Source organism: Corvus kubaryi, unplaced genomic scaffold, assembly GCF_017639235.1.
Source record: "Corvus kubaryi isolate FWS band 111438036 unplaced genomic scaffold, C.kubaryi_AGA036_p1.0 37392, whole genome shotgun sequence".
NCBI classification, from domain to species: domain Eukaryota; kingdom Metazoa; phylum Chordata; class Aves; order Passeriformes; family Corvidae; genus Corvus; species Corvus kubaryi.
In genome coordinates, this window is record NW_024581131.1 from 4,200,667 (window position 1) to 4,219,240 (window position 18,574).

Consider the following 18,574-nt stretch of genomic DNA (forward strand, 5'->3'; position numbering starts at 1 on the left):
CCCATCTGATCTTGTCTTTCTGTCGCTTGGATGCAAAGAAGACGAGAAGGCAACTCGTAAGCTGTCACTGCTGTTACCATGCACAGCACAGCTTGAGAATGACTTTATTGAAATGCTTCTGATTTGGAATAATTCTGGCTGTTGTGCAGCAAGGATTGCTTGTGCTAAGTAACAGGATATTCCTCTTGCTGTTGTCCTGGGCAGGGCTGGCATGATGATCAGCTGGCATCCCCCAAACTGGAGTTGATCACAGGCTGTTTTTCTGTGAAATGGTTTGGTTCCTCTTGGAAATGAAGTCACCAGAAAGACACTGGATCAGAATAGCGCTATTGTGAGGACTCTGCATGCTCTCTTACAAAGCCTGGCAGAAGTGTGAGGGTATTGTGTTGACTCCTAACAATCAGCAGTGAATCTCCGGAGCTCCGTGACTGAGATGAAAGGGAACACAAACTTAACAGGGATAAAAAGTATGTTTTTGAGTACAGTACAGCCCATTGTCAGCATTGAGGTCATCACTCCTGTGAAAGGACAGATTTGATAAGAGAACTGAAAAGGGACAACAGTTTCTTCTCCCTGCAAGTGCTGCAGCATGCTCTGGTGAAAGTTTTTGGCAGATTAACAGACTTCCCTCCTTATGGGAACCACTATATGGAAAGCATACTTACTGCTTTCTTATTAGAATACTCCAGTGGGTTTTTCTTCCTTTAAAAAGAACATGAATTCCTTACTCTCCCATTGTACAAAGTCTCATCTGTGGCCAATATTGTTCACATGTTGCTGCAGAGAGCAAGGGCCAGATTCTGATATCCTGCACAGGCATTATCTCAGCATCCTTGGAAGACTTGCTGTGATGACAAATGGCTTCTCTTAGTTTTCTGCCAGGCTGAGAAAGGCAGGGCAGTAGAAAGACATCATTAAATGTTCTTGATGTGTCTTAGCAATGTGAGACCCTGCTGTGTCTTGGGAACCTTTAGAGCTGATGGCCCAAATTTACTGAATCTTAAGTATGCCACAAGGTACAATCAAAACCATTAAGACAGATTAATGTAAAAACATGAAATCATATAACTTCAAGTCACTTAGCAGGTTAAACCTAGGGGAACTATCATTACCATCAGCAGCATGGGGACCTATGGTATGCTTAGATCCCATCTGTCCTGTGAAAAAGCAGGAACTTTAAACCCAGAAATGCAATGCTTTTCACTCTGTAGGCCTGGAGATCACCAGTTTCTTTGCCAGAAAACTCCTATTTAGGATCAGTGATGGTGCATCCTCAGATGCACAACAAGAGGCAAAGTTGGGAGGGAGAAGCAATCAGTCTGACTCGTTAAAAACTAACTGGGGAGCTGTCAAAAGTCCCAGGTCAGGCACATCTGAAAGCTTGTCCATGGCTCCTAGTTAAAATTATGGCTTGGTTACAGTAACATTTGCTCTCTTTTCATAAAGCATTTTGCAACCATCTCTGGGAGCTGTGGTATTGGTCACACATCTGGTAGGCATATCATCACAGTTTTTGGGACAGAGCAGCACAATTATTTATTTTCCCATGCCTAGAAATTCTTATATGGGCAGTGAGTACCTATGCTACTGCTTCTTTCTCATCCACTCTCAAGCCTGTCTTGGTGGCCACCATCCCTGTGGCTGTGTTTCCCCTTACAGGCCAAGTTCACAGATTCAGCATGACCAGGTGTAGCCCAAAGCTGGGGGAGGGAGAGCCTGAAGGAAGCAGCACAGTGGTTCAGGAGCCACCGCAGCATCCTCCAGAGCTGTTCATCCAGCTCCTTCAATGAAGTGAAGTACCAGTTTGAAATGTTTTCAGACTGTGTTTACTGAGCTCCTACAGGCTGTGGTGGTGTCAGGGGAGATTATCCCTTCATCAGCTGTTTTGCACTGTGGTTTTATGGCATGCACAGCAGTATCGCCTGGAATTGGGCACCAGTGTCCTCGGTTGTGCAGTCAGCTCTCCCAAAGAGTCAGAATGTGTGTCTGTCTGTGTGAACATCCCAGGTTTGAAGTCTTGTGCTTGTTTAACTATTTTTAGCATGACCCAGAGAGACTCCGAGGAGGAGGCAGGTGGGGCTGGTAGAGCAGTGGAAGTGCCTCTGTCTGTGTCAGTGCTGGTTCCCCACAGGCAGCAGGTTTGCTGTTGGAAGCCTTTCTGAGTTCAGCTGCAAGCAAATCTCCCCAAGCCAAGTGAGCTCAGGGGCCAAAATTTCATTCTTTATGTAAGCGCTAAGGTGTAATTGTCTAGGTAACAAGCAGCTGTAGCTTGTTTTAATTAGTTAGGCAAAAAGTATTCTTTGCATTCTGATGCTTTGCAGGCACCTGAGCAGTATTTCCTAGAATCTTGGGAACATCTGTGGTTTTTCTGCCTCTCACACTGGCTAATGAGGAATAGTACGCAGTGTTTCTCTCTCTGTCTGATCTCTCCAGCCGGAGGGAGTAAAATTGCTGATAAACAATTGGCTCATAGTTGAGTCTCAAGGACAGGACATTCTTCCTGCTAATTGGGAGAAAGAGGAAGAATTCTTCTGACTGATTTCAGAGGGCACATATCTCGAATCATGAAAGCATAATCTCCTAATAATTCTGAAGGATTCTTGCTCAGAGATATTTAAGCACTTGGAAATGTTTCTTCATAAAAGAAGGCTTATAGCATATCTCCCAAATGTCTACTACTGCCCTTTGAAATGTGACAAAGGTGCTGTGGGCACAACTCTCTGCTCAGACGTCACATCTGTGCAGTGGTCCCCACCATAAACCTTCTGTTTTTACAGTGAAGTCCAAAGCACGAAATATGAATCAGAGACTGCATTGCAGGCAGAGGAGGCAGGCTTCACTTTCTGTGAAAACAAAAATGGCAAACACTGAATAGTTTTCAGGAGTCCAGGAGCTGGCCTTTTCTCTGAATGGATCCAAGTTGACTTGTGAACTAAACAGTCAGATCAGGGACCTCACTGGCCTTTGTGTGTCATCACAGAGTTTTCCTTTCTCTATTTTTAAAGTATCTCGTGTAGTTTTGGTTTTAGTGAGAGGGTACTACAAGGGTATCTGAGCACAAGTAATAGGTTCTACAATGACTGTTGCCAGTTGCACATTCTGCCCCTGATTTCTAATGCTGCATAATGAACAAGGAGTTTTGCTCAGTTGAGCAGGCACCCTTACCTCCCATTTTTGCTCCTGCCCCAGTATCCAGGGCGTAGTTGTTTGCTGTGATCTGGTCATCCATTTCTGTGCTTTTCTCTGAGTCATGTGAAAAGGACTGCCCTGGCTGTCATTAAACATTTTCCTGCTCACACTAACGTTTGGCATAGTTCATGGCTGTAGTAGCCTGAGAGGTTTCTGTGTCACTGGGAGGAAAAAAGGAAGTGGGTCTCTTGAAACTGAAGGTGCTGTAAAATTATTACATCAATTTGTGACATAAAGGAGAGAAAGTCTGAAAGCTCAGTGGGTTTGTTTCGCATCATGGCAGTGAATTTATACATGGGAAATATATTTTATGCATTTTTTCCTTAGTACAGCTCATTTTTGTGTCACACTCGTTAAATCAAGGTGGCCGAGGGCTGAGCTTTCTTTACAAAACTGTCATGTATGAGTGGGAAAGACAGTGCCTGACCCCAAAAGATCACAGTCTGAATGCATCAGACACATGAAAGGTTGGAAGGAAGAGAGGTACAGAGAGAGGAAATAACTTCCCCAAGGTCACATAAAAAGCAGAAGAGTCCAGACTGTACCATAATTCTGTCACCATTAACCCTGCCCAGGTTTTGTACAACGTGCTGACAGAACACGTGGGGGTCCTCGTTGTGAGCTGGGCTCTGGAGAGCTGTACTTTCTAAACATCCTTTATTTTGGTAACAGTAATACTGTGATTATGCCTAATGAAAGTAAAGCATTTTTGCAGCCCATCAGCACGGTCATGAGCTCAGTCTGTAGCTTCTGAAAGTGAATTTAAACAGCACTGACACTATCAAACATGATTTGAAGTGACTGTGTATATTTGGTGCTTCACTTTGCAAGGCCAAGATGATTTCCTGTATTATCTGTAACATGATTAGGTCATTTCTTGCCCACCCATATTTTTGTACATTTCAGTCAGTGCAACAGTCATTGCCAGTATCAAGTCTAGTTCTGAAAAATCTATAACAAATTTGCCATGAGTTTTATTCTAGTAATTGAAATGCTTTCATATCTGAAGAGAGTTGGGCAGTTTTCAAAGTTAGAAATAAGTTTTTGGTTTTCTGTTTTGTTTTGCTGTTTTGTTGGGGTTTTTGTTTCTGTTTTTTCTTAACCAAGATTAATGTCTGCATGGAAGAAATACAAAGAAAATTTGGTGGGGAATTTTCCATCCAGCCATGGGTATAAAAAGGAAGTTTGGCCTGCCCTGTAGATACGCATTTTGTGCACCTGCTTAGTGTTCCACTGCTGAAGTCTGCAATCAGCTCTTTCATGGATTCCTGAAAGTTATAAACAACACTTTATCAGAACATAACTTGAGCATCTTCATGTTAACACATTCCTATTTTCTTCTCTCCCTCTTTTTTTTAGATCGAATATAAGCTTTGCAATGGGTCTGACAAAGAGTGTGTATCTCCCACAGCCAAATTCATGAAGAAGGAAACACTGAAGGTATGTGCAAAGCAGCCAGGTCAGCATCAGCTGACTTTCTTTTAAAAAACAAATGGTACCTTCCGAACAAGCCATTGGGAACAAGTCAGAGCCATTTCCCAAGACCCAGAGAAGCCTCTGAATCTTCTAGGAGTCATTGTAGGCCAAGGACATTTACAGGCTTTATATACAGGATTAGATTATATACTGCAAGCAGAACAGATCAGTGTAATTGTTTCACTGTGTTTGTATGTTCCAGAGCCATTAGGCACCTCAAGAGGATTGTAATCCTTCACTGCTCTTGTTAGGACAGGCTTGCCTAGGCAATCTGAGCAAATTTCAGCTTGAACACTTGCTTGTTTACCAAACCAAAAGTATAAATTAATGAAGTTAGATTTAGGCTCTTGAATTTGAGGGGTGAGGAGGACTGGGTATGCAGCCTCTTTCTGTTCCCTCCAAAGAAAAGACAAATTAGATTATATTTAGTGAAACTTCAGGAGCAAAGAAAATGCCTGTTCTCGTGTTATGGTTTTATTCTTCCTTGCGTTCATTTCTGGGGAACCTGTGCTGGGTCAAGTTCTTGCTGTGCTATACATAACTGTCCTTAATGCATTATGTTCTTTCCTCCCCAAAAGAGGCCATGATTACAGCTACTATATTTTCTCTGTTCTCAACCAGGTACAAAAAAAAAATTACAGACAGGAGAAGAAAAGAGCTACCAAACAACTCTTCAGTGCTCTGAAGGATCCCAGTGTGGTGATCACAGCAGACTGGCTGAAGGTATTTTATACAGATCATTTCTTCTGAGCCTGTGGGAAAAAATAAGTGAGAAGTAGTTGATGTGTCTGAGACTTATGCACTAGCCCTTTTTTAAGTGAACGAAGACCGAATAATTTTGAGTTGAAGTTACTGTAAAGTTTTATTTAAATAACTTCTATGAAAGTGGATCTGTGGGAGGTATTTACTTTCCACCTTAACTCAATTGGTCTATTCCATGTCCTTAAGCAGCAACAAGGACTCAAAAAGTGCATAGTACAAAGGGAAGTGATGATGTTTCTCTCTTTATTCCTCTCTGAAAGACTCTGTTGGCCTCTTCCCATAAATGTGGTTTTGTACTGAAGAGGGAATAGACTGAGTAACAGCCTGAAAATGGGCAGATACAGCTTGTTCTATCGACAATTGAATTTTCTGTTGTCACAGCACAGAATGAAACATATTGTACCTGATGACAACAGCAATTTCTCCTTGTGCACACACTTGGGTAGTGACAGCTTCTCATTGGAGTCCTGAAACTTCTGTGTGGCAAAGTAAATCTGGATTGACACTGAGAGATGAGCACTGTTTTTCTCCTCCTTTGGGGCCATTTAGTTTTCTCAAATAATAGTGAATTGGTTGAACCTTTTATATTGGCAAAATTTAATTTTCAAATGTTGCCGAACACATAGCTCTTAAGAAAAACAAAGTAACTTAAGGATCTCGTGAAACAATAGTTGCATTTGGCTAGTGGTAAAAACCTCCAACATTGTTCTGCAATTATTATTAGAAGCCAGAAAAGTGACATGCTTATGGTTTCTTTGAGAAGTTAGATTGGCAGCAAAGTCTTCCTGTAGTGTTTACTGCTAATGAAAAATAAATATTGAGATTTTTTAAATACAAAGTACCTGTTGCGTGTTTGCTGTGACTGGAAATTTCTGGTGAGTTGCAAATAATGCTGGGCCACAAAAACAGAACACAGAAAAGACTTGAGGTTTGGCCTGTGCACACTGAAGGCAGGAAGACCTTAGGCAAAATCTAAACTTACTGAGAAACTTCTCCATCCTTTAAGCTGTTATCTTTAATATACTCTTATAAGATTTAATGTCTTCTATATAAGAGAGAGATGCATTGAGCTTGACAGAGAAGTAAACCAGCTGGAGACAGTACTTTTGAAAATGGGGTATTTGACAAAACCCATTAATAGCAGTGTTGTGCAGAACACTATTAAAATGACTTATAAGTCAAGTTAGGCTAGCTATAACATTTTTATATGCAATGTTCTAATTGGCATGTCCTCCGTGATTATTAACAGATCACTCTCATGTGGGCCAGCAGTGCTGATTGCATAAAAATTTAATCAAGCTGCTAACACTGAGCTAGTAATAAAAATATGAAGACTAAATTCTGATAGCCAGATTTCCAAGTTCTGGGATTTTGCTGTGAGATCCCTAGGGCTGTTCAGAGAACACCATGTCTTTTCCTTAGGAAATGTATCATGGTGCAGCCTTGGAATAAACACACTGGAAATACTGTATAAATACTGAATAAATGTTGGGTTTTTTCTAAGGAGCAACATAGATGCAACTTTTTGGTCTCTCCCCCTGTCCTCCAGATTCGTGGGACTCTGAAGAGCTGGACCAAACTGTGGTGTGTCCTGAAACCAGGAGTGCTGCTTATTTATAAGACGCCAAAGATCGGACAGTGGGTTGGGACAATCCTGCTCCATTCTTGTGAGCTGATCGAGAGACCCTCCAAAAAGGATGGCTTTTGCTTTAAACTCTTCCATCCTTTGGATCAATCCATCTGGGCTGTAAAGGTAACAATCCTGATGAGTCGAACAACTGCTTCTTGGTCACCAAATCTTCTGAGCACTGGTATTGCCTAGCACTGATGCTATTTAGTTATTCAGTTGCTGTTAGCAATGGTGAATTGACTGTATAAAAAGATTAAAGATACCAAAGCTTGATCATTGAATGACATCAAAGGGACGTAGTCCTTGTGATTAGTTCCACAGATGTATCTTCTCAGAGTACAGATGCCTGCACAGACTGAGGAAAAAGGAAATGTGTTAGTGCAGGAAAAGAAGTTTAATACCTAGAAGCTATATCACGCCATGGCCTACATCTTTAAAAGGAGTTGAGGCATAGACACAGTCAACTAAATTCCCCAAAACAAGGACACACAAAGCACCAAGTGCTTCACACAATACCAGGAGATGGTTGGCAAAGTGACAAAAAAGCAGGTTTATAATTTGATTTTTTTTTTTTTCTAATGCCCCTGAGGTTTGGATTTGTTTGCAATGGACTTGGAACTCAGTGTTCTGCTCAAGCCTTGACTGCTGCGCAGAAGTGTGACTTCAGATAGCCCTTATCATCTCTTCTTTGAAATGGAAATAGCAGGATTTTCTCCACTTCTTTTTGTGTTATTCTTCAGGCTGAGACAATCCCTTCCTATACACACAGTGGCTCCTGCAGTGACCTCTGGATCTCCCTGTTACAAAAATGATTAACAGTTTTTCACACTTCTTGAAATAACTCCCCACAAATGTTAAAGAGCTGTATTCCTTTTTCTTCTTCCCTTTAAGAATAGGCAAAAAAAGAAAAAACATTATGTACTGCCTATGTGCAAAGAGGAAGATCCCAGTACCTCCCGAGAGACACTAAGAGCCACATCTTTTGGATACCTGAAGACAAAGCTTAAATGTTGTTGTATTTGTTTCCCTGTCAAAACCAGTGACAAAACCAGAGTTATTGCAGACAAAAATTCTCTAGGAGACATCACGAGTGTAAATAAGGCATTCCGAGCTGATGCCTTGCTGCAAGGTGGTCAGCAGAGGGAATGGAAATGGAAAGACTCACGAGAGAGCAGTGAAAACACTTGTCATGGAATCAGAAGTTCTGACAAAAGGGAGAAGCCCTGTGGGAGCAGATCAAGTAGACACACTCCTCCATGCAGTTAATTGAACAGTTTTAAACACAGCTATACAATCACTATAAAAAGCCTTTCCATTTTTAATAAGGTAGGAGGAGAGAATTAAAATTAACCTCAGCAACCAGGGGTGTGAGCTGCTGATTTTTGCCAACAGCTCAGCTCTGATTTGTGCCTAAATGCATTGCTTTTGCTTAAAGTTCCAAAGGTTTAATTGCTACCTTGCTTGTTATTCAGTTTTGAGAGTTTTGAGGCCTTTTAAATTCAGAGCATGCACCTAAGAATGTTGTTGATGATCTACTGTCTGTCAACAAAAACATTCCTTGTGACTTGACAGGTCAACTGAATTCTTCTGAGAAGCACAGTCAGAAGAGGTAGTGAAAAATAGAATCAAAAGTGCAGTCAGATACTGAAAGGCAGAGTTGCTGACAGATCTGAAGTGTTGCATTAGGATGCCCTTCCTTTGATGTGAGGCATCCCAAAGAAAGAGGAGGTTTTATTAGTATATGTATGTATTTAAATATGTATATCTAGTTCTTGTGTCTCTTGAGAAAAAATATGGTAGAAATAAGAATTAGTGTACTAAATGTGAAGGGAAAATGTTTGTGTACTAGAGGAAGTCCAAAGAGGTTTAAATTTTAAAGTCAAAGTAATACTCTAAGTCTCCTGAGACATACTTAGAAAGATACATTTGAACTGCATAGTAGGATAGTCCCTGAAACCTGAGTTCAGCCTGGATTGTTGTGTGTGATAAATGCTTTCAGCCATGAGGTAAACACCAACATACACATCAGGAAGAAATCCACCAGTGAGCTGCTTGATGTCAAAGAGGCTGTCTGCACTCTGTCAACAGTTTAAGGCTGAAGCTGCTAAAAATACTGTTTTATTTTATGTCATTTCACAGCCTCCTTTTAAAGCAACTGGAGGAGAATTGACTGATCTACATTGGTTGTGTATAACTAGGCAAAGAAAGTCTGTTTCTCATGAAATACATATTCACCTGAGCTTAAGCAAAAAGCCCAAGTTGCTGTCCATCACAATAGAAATAAGATCTGGATAAACGCCTTTCCCTCTTGGCTAGAATGGCTTGTGAAATTTTCAGGGGTTATTCAAACTAGAGTTGGTGGTCCAGTTTTCACTCTCATCAGTGGATTTGCAGTTAACTCAGGGTAATTACTGAACACCTTTGTACATATTGGCCTGGCTGCCCAGCAGATGTTTGGAGCTAACTCTGGGGTTCAGACCTGGAACAAATGTGTGGTTCAGGCACTACCATAGGCCTTTGTGGTAGTAGTAGCCAAATAAATTTGATGTGCAGGCATTTAACTTCAGTTAGAGCAGGGTGAGATTTTGGGGCACCTTTCAAGATAAGATGTAAGGCCATGGCTTGTAGTTGAAAGCTAAATACATGCACCAGGGTATTGTTTTTCTTATAAAGCTCTCTGGGGTCTAGAGCTATCTTAGAAGCATATTGCTGAGGGAAAGAGTTCTTTATTCTCCACTGCTTCCCTGGCTTTTTGAGACTTTCAGCCTGAAACTCCTTTGCAGTGTACATGGATTAGACCTTTTATCTATTTGTTCCATTCAGGCCCTTGTAAACCCAAGACCAAACCGTCAAGGTCCCAAAATCAGCCAGAACTGCAAGCAGCAGTAAGAAAAGCTTCCCCCACATGCCCCAAATGCTGCTGCAGAGGCACTTTGTCCAATGTGTGAAGGCAGTCTGATCCCACACTGCTCCTGGGAAGAGACATTTTGCCAAGATGGCTGCAGGAGACTGGGGAATGCCAACCTACTAATTCATGTGAGGGTATGGGTGGCTGTCCTCTTGCTTCACAGAGGGAATGTAGGGCTGTCAGCTGGCAGGGTTTGCCTGCCTGTCCCAAAAAGTGTCCTGGAATAGGTCGTATTTCCCTTCAAGCTTGCTCAGAAGCTGGCTGAACAGCATGGTGTGGGAGGGCTTTCATTATCTGCAGCCTGTTCTGACATTTATTTAGAACAATAAGTAAGTTGGGGTCAGACCCACTGCATCTGGGAAAATACATAATTTGAATTTTGTTGGTTTGTAAGAACTTTGAGTCATTCCTTTTAAAGAAAAAGTCCTTGTTCTGGGCTTTTCCAGTTGTTTATTCCATTCCAGAAGACAACACAGTTTGTTTCATCTTCATCCTTACAGTTATCCACAACACTGTTAGTGAGATTTTTCCCCCCCATTTAAGCTTTGTTTATGACTCTCCAAGATGTCATGTGATACTATCTAAAACTGTCAGTCCTCTCCATTTTTCAAAACCTAATCACCCCCTGTTTGATTATGCCTTTTGAGTCTCAAATCAGTTGTAAAGACAGGAACAATCTAAAGGTGATCCTTTCTTAGTTGTACTGCACAGGGGCTGCAGCTGGGCTCTGGGTGCTGGTGCAGCTAGGATAACACTCACTTTTTGTGAGAGATGGTCATTGGCATGGTGCTCAAAGGCTGGGAGACAGTGCATTGTACTGTGCAGATACAGAACATCATTTAATCTGTGCAGGTGTTGGTTTTATTTTTATGGCCCACTTCCTTTTTTTTTTTCTGTGGGAAATGGCCCCCTCCATGGGTGAACATGCCTTACTACTGAATATGTTTCCTTGACAGGGGGACCTGGCTGCTTCTTGAGTTTATCCACGTGGCTAAATGCCTGTTAAAATCTTGTGTTAATCTTCTTCCCATCTCCCCCCTTTTTTAAAATGCTCTGTATCTGTGCCATTAGGTTGTGGGGTTTTCCTCAAGCAGAGCAAATATCTACCTCTGCACTGAAAACACAAGTAATGGTCTTATCAATAGTTCTCCAACACCCTGCTCAGCTGCAAGATACTGAAAGGAAAAATGCCATGGGGAATGATGCCTGATTGCATTAATGTCACTAGTAATGTCTTGAGCTGCTCTGCTCTGGTTTGCTAATCAAATCTCAACTTTGCCAGTCCTGACTATTAAGCCTATAAACAGTCTTAATTTTGTGAACCTCTTGTGGAAGGGAGGAGAGGAAAAAGAAAGTGAGTAACAAGGATCCCAGTTTCTCCTGGCATCAGAGGAACCCTGCAGATGTGAAGGCAAGAAGCTTGACTGGAGACTGTTGTCTTCTCAATGCTGCGTCTTCGTACACTCAGATACAATTTGATCCTTTTCGTACTCTTAATTCTGTCCAAATTTTGGTTTTCTGAGTATAACTTAAAAATCCACATAAAATCACTATTTAACTTTGAGGCACTTATGTACTGGAGCAGTTTTCAGTGGCAGTCACAGTTCCATGCTTATAAACTGGGAGGGAGAAATCCTTCTTTCAAGGAATGTGGTTGGATACATTGGATAAGGGAGGAAATTAATACTCAAACTGCAAAAATCTGCCTACAGATTTTCAGCATTGTCTGGTATTCTCTAGAAAGTCAAGGAAGTTTGTATTGGAGCATCCTGGAGAAAACCGCTTGCTCCCCCCCTGCAGGCAACATAGTGGTCGTGCCAGTATTGGTGATGTCTTCTGCCCTGCTTCTATTTCTGACATAATGTCTGCATATTTGAAAAAAGATCTGCTTTTGTGTTATTTGTTACAAAGTGAGGAAGAGAAGGAGCTGGAGGAGGCTGAGTCACTTTGAAAATGCAATGGAGGAGGAGGGATTTCTATTTATTTCAGTCAGGTTATGGCATGAAATCCATACCATGAAGAGTATGAAGCTGTGCTTACTGCATACAGGAACTGCTTTTTCTTAGCATCTTCTGGAGTTCAGAAGAGAAGGAAACAGAGAGGCGATCAAGGAGGGAGCCTGTGGTTCTGCTCAAAGAAGTGCCTCATCCAGGACGGACTTTGCTTCCCTGGGCATCATTTCTGGAGGGTCATGCTGAAAGGATGGTGGCAGGATGTTTACAAGACACTTATTTTTTGGCCACGGTTTCTAAACTAAAGGCAAATGAGCAAAGCCTGGAGTGGCTGTCACCTCAGGCACCACGGCATAAGGGTTCTCTGGATTTAAAGGTGAAGGACTGCAACCCAGCAGCATGTGCCCATGCTGGGGGACCTTTGGTCCTCAGTCTGTGTTTTTCCCTTTCTTCACCTTTCCCACAGACTCAGGATGAAGGTTCCCCTTTTTTTATTCCTTCCAGGAGAGCTGCTGTTGCCTTTCTGCTTGAGGCAATCACAGCACAAGGTGTGGCTCTGCTGCTTTTGTGGTGGTGTGTGAAGGGTGTTTCATTGTGAGTGTGTCAGGCTGTGGGCAGACCCCAGGAGCACCTCATGGACCAGTCCCTTCAGGTGTTGCTCACAGGTTAGACTGATTTTGTCCCAAGTGACAGCGATAAGATCCTTCCATTCCTGCAGATCTGAATAAACATAGTAGGTTTTGGGCTGAGCATAGGTTAGATCAAGCCCCATTTGCATAGGAGCTCATTACTGCCTCAGAGCTGCAGCAGCAGTATCATGATTACTAATGAGTCTCTCCAAATTACTCCATGTGCTCCTGCCTTCTTTCCTATCACAACCATGCACACTCTGCCTGGGAAGGGTGGAAAGACATTGAAAGTCCATTGCAGCTTCCGTGCCTTACATCTTTCTGTCTGTGTGCATTTCCAGGGACCAAAGGGAGAAAATGTTGGTTCGATCACTCAGCCTCTTCCCAGCAGCTACCTGATTTTCAGAGCAGCCTCCGAATCAGATGGTAAGTTTTGGGGTTTGTTTGCTTTCTTCAGATAGCCTACTTTCTGCTAGTTAAGAAGATAGGTTGATGCAAAAAAAAAAATGGTGGCTTGCCCAGCTTAAATACTGCTCTTAGCAATGATCAGAATAGGTCAAGCAGACTCCTGGCAGATTTCACTGCCCTCACTGAACAGCCACCTCTCTGGCCATATGTATGGAAGAAGGACTTAGGCTTCCGATTGAGGAAAAACACCAAGTCAGTATAAACTAAAGGGTGGAAGGAGCTGATCCCAAAACTGCAGTGAGAGGGGTGCTTAACTGTTTCTTCAGTTCAGCAGAGACTTTAGTGTGTTATCTGCCTACATCTTAGACTAGGGAGGGATCTGTTGGAGGAAAGTGGTGTGGCAATATTAAAGAGCTGTCGGTAGATGTCTTTCAGCCATCTGAATTTTCCTGTAAACAATTTGTGCTGTGGTTTTCAGTCTAGCAGGCCTAGATGCTGGTGACTCCACATGTCAAATACTGTTCTGGGAATTCACAAAATTATGGAAAGTAAATTTAGGTCAATATATAACAGACACGCCAGCTTGCTATGTGGGAATCTCTATAAGTTACTTTAGCAGACCTAAAATATCAGTGATTCATAAGTAGAAAAGAAGATTAAAAACATGTTTTCATTCCATTTGACCTTCAGACTAATTTTTTTTTTCATAGCAAATTAACCCAGGCTGTTCATTTTATGGGTATTTTTCACCTACCCCACCAAGGAGGCTCGCGTATTCCCATATGCTCCTTTGGGTCTCATCTACAGTAACTGTAGGGACATAAGGACTTCTTATGGAGCAAAATGAGCTTTGAAAGTAATGTCCTTCTGGTCCAGTGATTAGGTTTTACATTTTCCTAAGGGCTGGAAACGAGACAATGCAAATGCACCTTTGATATGACACTTAGAATAGGAGAGAACCTTCTTTCATTACAGACTTCTGTGCTGTTTTCCTCCTGCTGTGAAAAGAGGACAGTTCATGGTGAGGGACACCATCTTGACACTGAAAACTGCTCGCAGATGTCAGTTGTACTAGTTTGAAAATAAACTAGTGGGAGGCACCAAGTCAGAATAACAATTTCATAGGGAAATAAAAGAAAAAGAAATAAAGGCAGAAAACACTGGTTCAAACTGAGAGTCAGGATACAACCTGACACCCTGTTAGTCAGGGTGGTGGTGCCAGTCCGATAAAATGGTGGCTGCAGTCCTCCTGAAGTGGTGGATGTGGTTCTGTTAAAGCAGTGATCCTGCAGAAAGGGCCTGCTCTTCCTCAGAAGGTCCAGTGGTGGCTATGTAGCTCCTGTCCTCTGGAAATCCAGTGGAAAGGTTGTTTCTGGTGTTCAGAATCTCAGATTGCTTCCATCCGGTGAATAGGCTCCTGAAGTCCCTTCAAGAGGATCGGTCAGATTATCATTCCTATACCGTCTGGAGTTCTGTGCGAGAGAGACTGGAGCAGCGTTGACTCTAGATGAGCTTCTTGTGGTAGTTGTCCCTCTTTTTAGTTCAGGTACCCTGGCTGCTAAGGAGGAGGTGGGTTTTCCATCCCACTTACTCATGTCTTCTCCATGTTCCTGAAGGAAAAACCAGAGATTACCTCATGGGGTATATCCTCTGTCCCTGGTTGGGGGACACCTGCTTCTAATGGCAGAGACTCTTGTTGGTTCTGATGAGATGTGGTAAATCTCTTCCTTAAGTTCCTTTTTTAATTTCTGATGGCCTTCTTCAATCAAGCTCCGGACTTGCTCAGCCAGCCTTGTTTCCACAGACGAGACATGGGTGTGAAACGGGGCTGTGACGGTGTCCTTGTAAATCCTCAGTTTGTTCACCAAGACGCCCACCCTGTCCTTGCTTTCCCTCCATTGCAGCATTGCCAGGTAACGGGAGTACATCTCTGGTCCAAGGTGTGCGAACCTCAACCACATCTGTGAGGTGCACTGGACACCATCTGGGCTCTTAGGAAATCTCTCGTCTTCTGAGAAAATGGTCTCCAGCACAGCCAATTCCCTCAGGCACCGGATACCTTGTTCCATTGTGCTCCATTTTCCTTGGTGCACCTGGAGGTCTTCTTTACAAAGGTACCTGTCCCTTACACTTGTAAGCAGTTGCTGCCAGAGGCTGAGGGTTTCTTGGGTTCTCCCGATCCCCTGGTCAATGACCACATCCCGGGACAGAGATCCCAGTTGCCTGGCCTCACTTCCGTCCAGAATGGTGTCATTGGCTGCAGCGTCCCAGATGCGGAGCAGCCAGGTCAGGATAGACTCGTTCTGGAATTCCCTCTGCAGGTTGCGCAGCTCACCCAGGGATAGCGACCGAGTAATGACCTCTGGCTCTGCCTCTTCTACTGGATGTGAATGTCCTGCTGCATCCTTGTCAGTCACTATGCAGACTGATTTGCTTTTTGATTTCTTCTTCTGAACGGGGGCAACTGCAATTGGTTTAGGCTGTTCTGGTTCAGTGACGGTTTGTGTGGAGATGCTGACAGCGCCTTTGGTTCCTTTCTCCTCTGTGACAGTCTGTGTAGACATGGTGTTTGTTGTTCTGATCTTTTTCCCTCCCTCATCCTGAGGATGCTGTGCCATAGCTCTTATTCAAAGCATGGTGTACATGGTGCAGGCTGTACAGAGAAGATAAAGCAGAACTAACAGCAAGACTATACTTTCTTTGGCATCCAGAGAGAACTCAAGATCTTCAAAAACTGCAAAATATCTTCAAACTGCTGTGTCAGGCCTGAAAGGCTGGAAAAAACCCATTCTTTTATCCTCCCCCAGTGGCTGAGTGTGATTGTTGAGGCCCCAGATGCAGCAGCCTAGAATAGGACAAGCAGACAAAGTTGAGTATATTTAGCAGCAGGGGAGGTCCTGGGTGCAGGGGAACCAGCCAGAGTCACAACACGAACACCAATGCGATTTGAGCGTTGTGCTCCGCTTTATTGTTTTTCTTACACCAACTTATACTTTGCAAAGATACATGCCCTATTCCCACGAGACAGCCTCTAAGCAGTGGGGGAGCCGACTGCTGTGTACCTTTTCCCAAGGCTGTTCAAGGCTGCCGGCTAGTAGGTGTCTTGCAAGCCTATCTTCAGCCTGGGGCCCTGTCAGGGGCACTTCTGAACAACCCTGGGTTTCCCAAACTGCCCAGACTGTCCTGAGGTATCATATGCCCCTGTTCCACAAGGAATTCCTCTACCCATCCCCCAATTTCTTTTTGGGCAACCCAGGCCTGGTTGATGATCTTTCGCAGCCCCGCTTTAAGGCAAGAAAAAATACACCGAAATACTATTAAGCCTAGTATAACTACAAATAGCAATCGGCAGCCTTCTACTACCAAGGTACGCAGCCATCTGGTGATACCCAGACCCTTAAGCCAATCTCCAATAGGGTCGTCTGTCTCCCGAAGGTTGTGTAGGCCCCTCTGGAGGTCAGAGAGGTGCTTGTGAATTGAGACAGAATGGTCAGAAAGATTCATACAGCACATACCCTGGAACTCTTCACAGCTGTGGCCGTGAGCTAATAGTAGAAAATCAATGGCTGCCCGATTTTGTAATACTGCATGCCTAACACTAGTAACATCTGCACTTAGCTTGTCAAGCATCTGCGAAGTTATGTTTAACTCATCCCTCGCCCAGCAAGCAAGTTTTTGTAAAATTGGGTGAGCCCTGGCTGCTGAAGGACCAGGTAAAAACATAGATGCTAGCCAAATTATAGCACGACTCCAAAAGACAGGCTCTTCATTTCTTTTACATTTGAGCTCATGGATTGAACGCCGCACCCTGGTTTTAGTGCGGTGGGTGATATTTAAGAGTTGATGCAGGCCTGGATGGAACAGGGTGAGTTTCCCTAAGTAGCACAGTCCCCCATGTGGGCTGGCAGGAACTCCATTCCACGCACGGTCCCTGCATATTAAGAATGTACCACTGGGGAGGTGTTTCAGGGCTTGACTCATGAGGTTGATTCAGGGGTAAATTACTTCGGACTCGTGGTTTCTCAGAAACCAGTCTGCAAGAGGGTCAACAGTGGCCCAAAAGCGCTTATTAACATTTAATTGACTGGTAGTGGGAGGCTTAAATGTCATGTAACCATCCCCAGTCTGGTTTGTGGAACCCAGTAGATCTAACTCTTCTGGTGTCCCCATGGTGACATTGATGCTTTTCAAGAATGCACATTGCCAGCAGGCACGCTGCTGCACAGGCTTGAGTCCGATCAGCCCTGAACACTTGCCATTGTTTGTGGCATTCCCTATCAGGGAGCTGTTGTCTAGCATCCCTCGGAAGTCTTGCGGGTTAAAATATGGGACCCCGATTAAACAGGTGCAAAATGGGTCCCCTGGTGTGGCCAGGCTCAAACACATGGAGTCTTGCCCCGTTAATTCAGCTAGGGTGACCAACATGTTTTGTCTCTTTCGGATGGCTGTCAACATTGTGTGGGACCCGGTTAGGATGCTTATGAGAAGCAAACCTCTCAGAATGTTTGCGGGCCCAGTGCTGCTTTGTCACTTCCCAGCGCTCGGGGGCCACCACATGCTGCAGTGGAACATGAGAATGCTCACCCTAACACTGCAACACTCCGTACTGCCTTCACTTGATCTAAATGGGCAGACAACCGATCAAAGATGTCCGCCAATGCCCTTGTCTCAAGACAGTGAAAAACACTTCCTCACTCTACCTCTGAGTCTGGTGCTATATGCAAGAATTTACACAATTCCCCTTCTTGGCTCCACCTTCGGAGAGGGTTCCCCAACACCCACCACAAGTCACTGGCAACCACCCAGGGCAGTTGTTACATTCGCCACAGAGTCTTGCTATTTCTCCTGCTACAGAGAGTGGTGGATCTTGGCAAGTTCTCAGCCCCCTCACTCAGCCGTGGCTGCAGCCTCTCCCAAGGCTTCCCAGGACGAGGATCCCAGAATTCCAGCTGATGAAGTCGTGGCATCACTTTCCTCAGGAGCCGATGCTGACTGCGCCTTCTTGCTTCGGGGTCCTGTATGCATCGCACAGCACCACTTGCTGGGCACCCACAACGGTCCCTCTGGGGAGGAAACACACATATATCCTGGACCGTTAAATAGCACTGGGCTGGGACCCTCCCACAAACCCATTCGAGCGTTACGGTACGACACACTTATTCCTGGAAGGGCCCGCTCGATTCCCCTACGAACTGTCTGATGATGGATTGCCACTGGAGGCTCCTCCCTATCCCCAGCCAGAGAGAGGAAGTTCAATGTAAACAGCACCTTGCTTAACCGCTTACTTGGTTCCATCTCTCCCCCTTTCTGTCGGCTCAGATATTCTTTTAGTGTACGATGGGCTCTCTCTACCACTGCCTGACCAGTGGGCGAGTGTAGGATCCCTGTGATATGTTCTACCCCCCACTGCTGCATAAATTTTTCTAGGCAACTGCTAGTGAATGCTGGCCCATTGTCCGTTTTGATCTTTTTGGGTACCCCCATTACTGCAAAGCACAAGAGCAGATGCTGCTCCACATGCAGTGCCTTCTCTCCTGTTTGAGCGGTAGCCCACAGGAAGTGTGAAAAAGCGTCAATTGTTACATGGACATAGCGCTGTCGACTGAACTCAGGGACATGA

General features: G+C 43.9%; 1 protein-coding gene across 10 annotated transcripts in view; it reads left to right on the top strand.

Annotated features, from left to right (window-relative positions):
- LOC121669610 (oxysterol-binding protein-related protein 5-like) overlaps positions 1-13,022 on the top strand; it is a 138,717-nt gene extending 125,695 nt beyond the window's left edge. For all 10 annotated transcript variants that reach the window (XM_042038762.1, XM_042038764.1, XM_042038769.1 and 7 more), the window contains 4 exons: positions 4,549-4,629; positions 5,287-5,388; positions 6,977-7,180; positions 12,888-13,022. In XM_042038762.1, coding sequence (XP_041894696.1) covers positions 4,549-4,629; positions 5,287-5,388; positions 6,977-7,180; positions 12,888-13,007 — 507 coding nt within the window. In that variant the 3' untranslated portion in view covers positions 13,008-13,022. The remainder of the gene's footprint in view (positions 1-4,548; positions 4,630-5,286; positions 5,389-6,976; positions 7,181-12,887) is intronic.
- Positions 13,023-18,574: the final 5,552 nt, after the last annotated feature.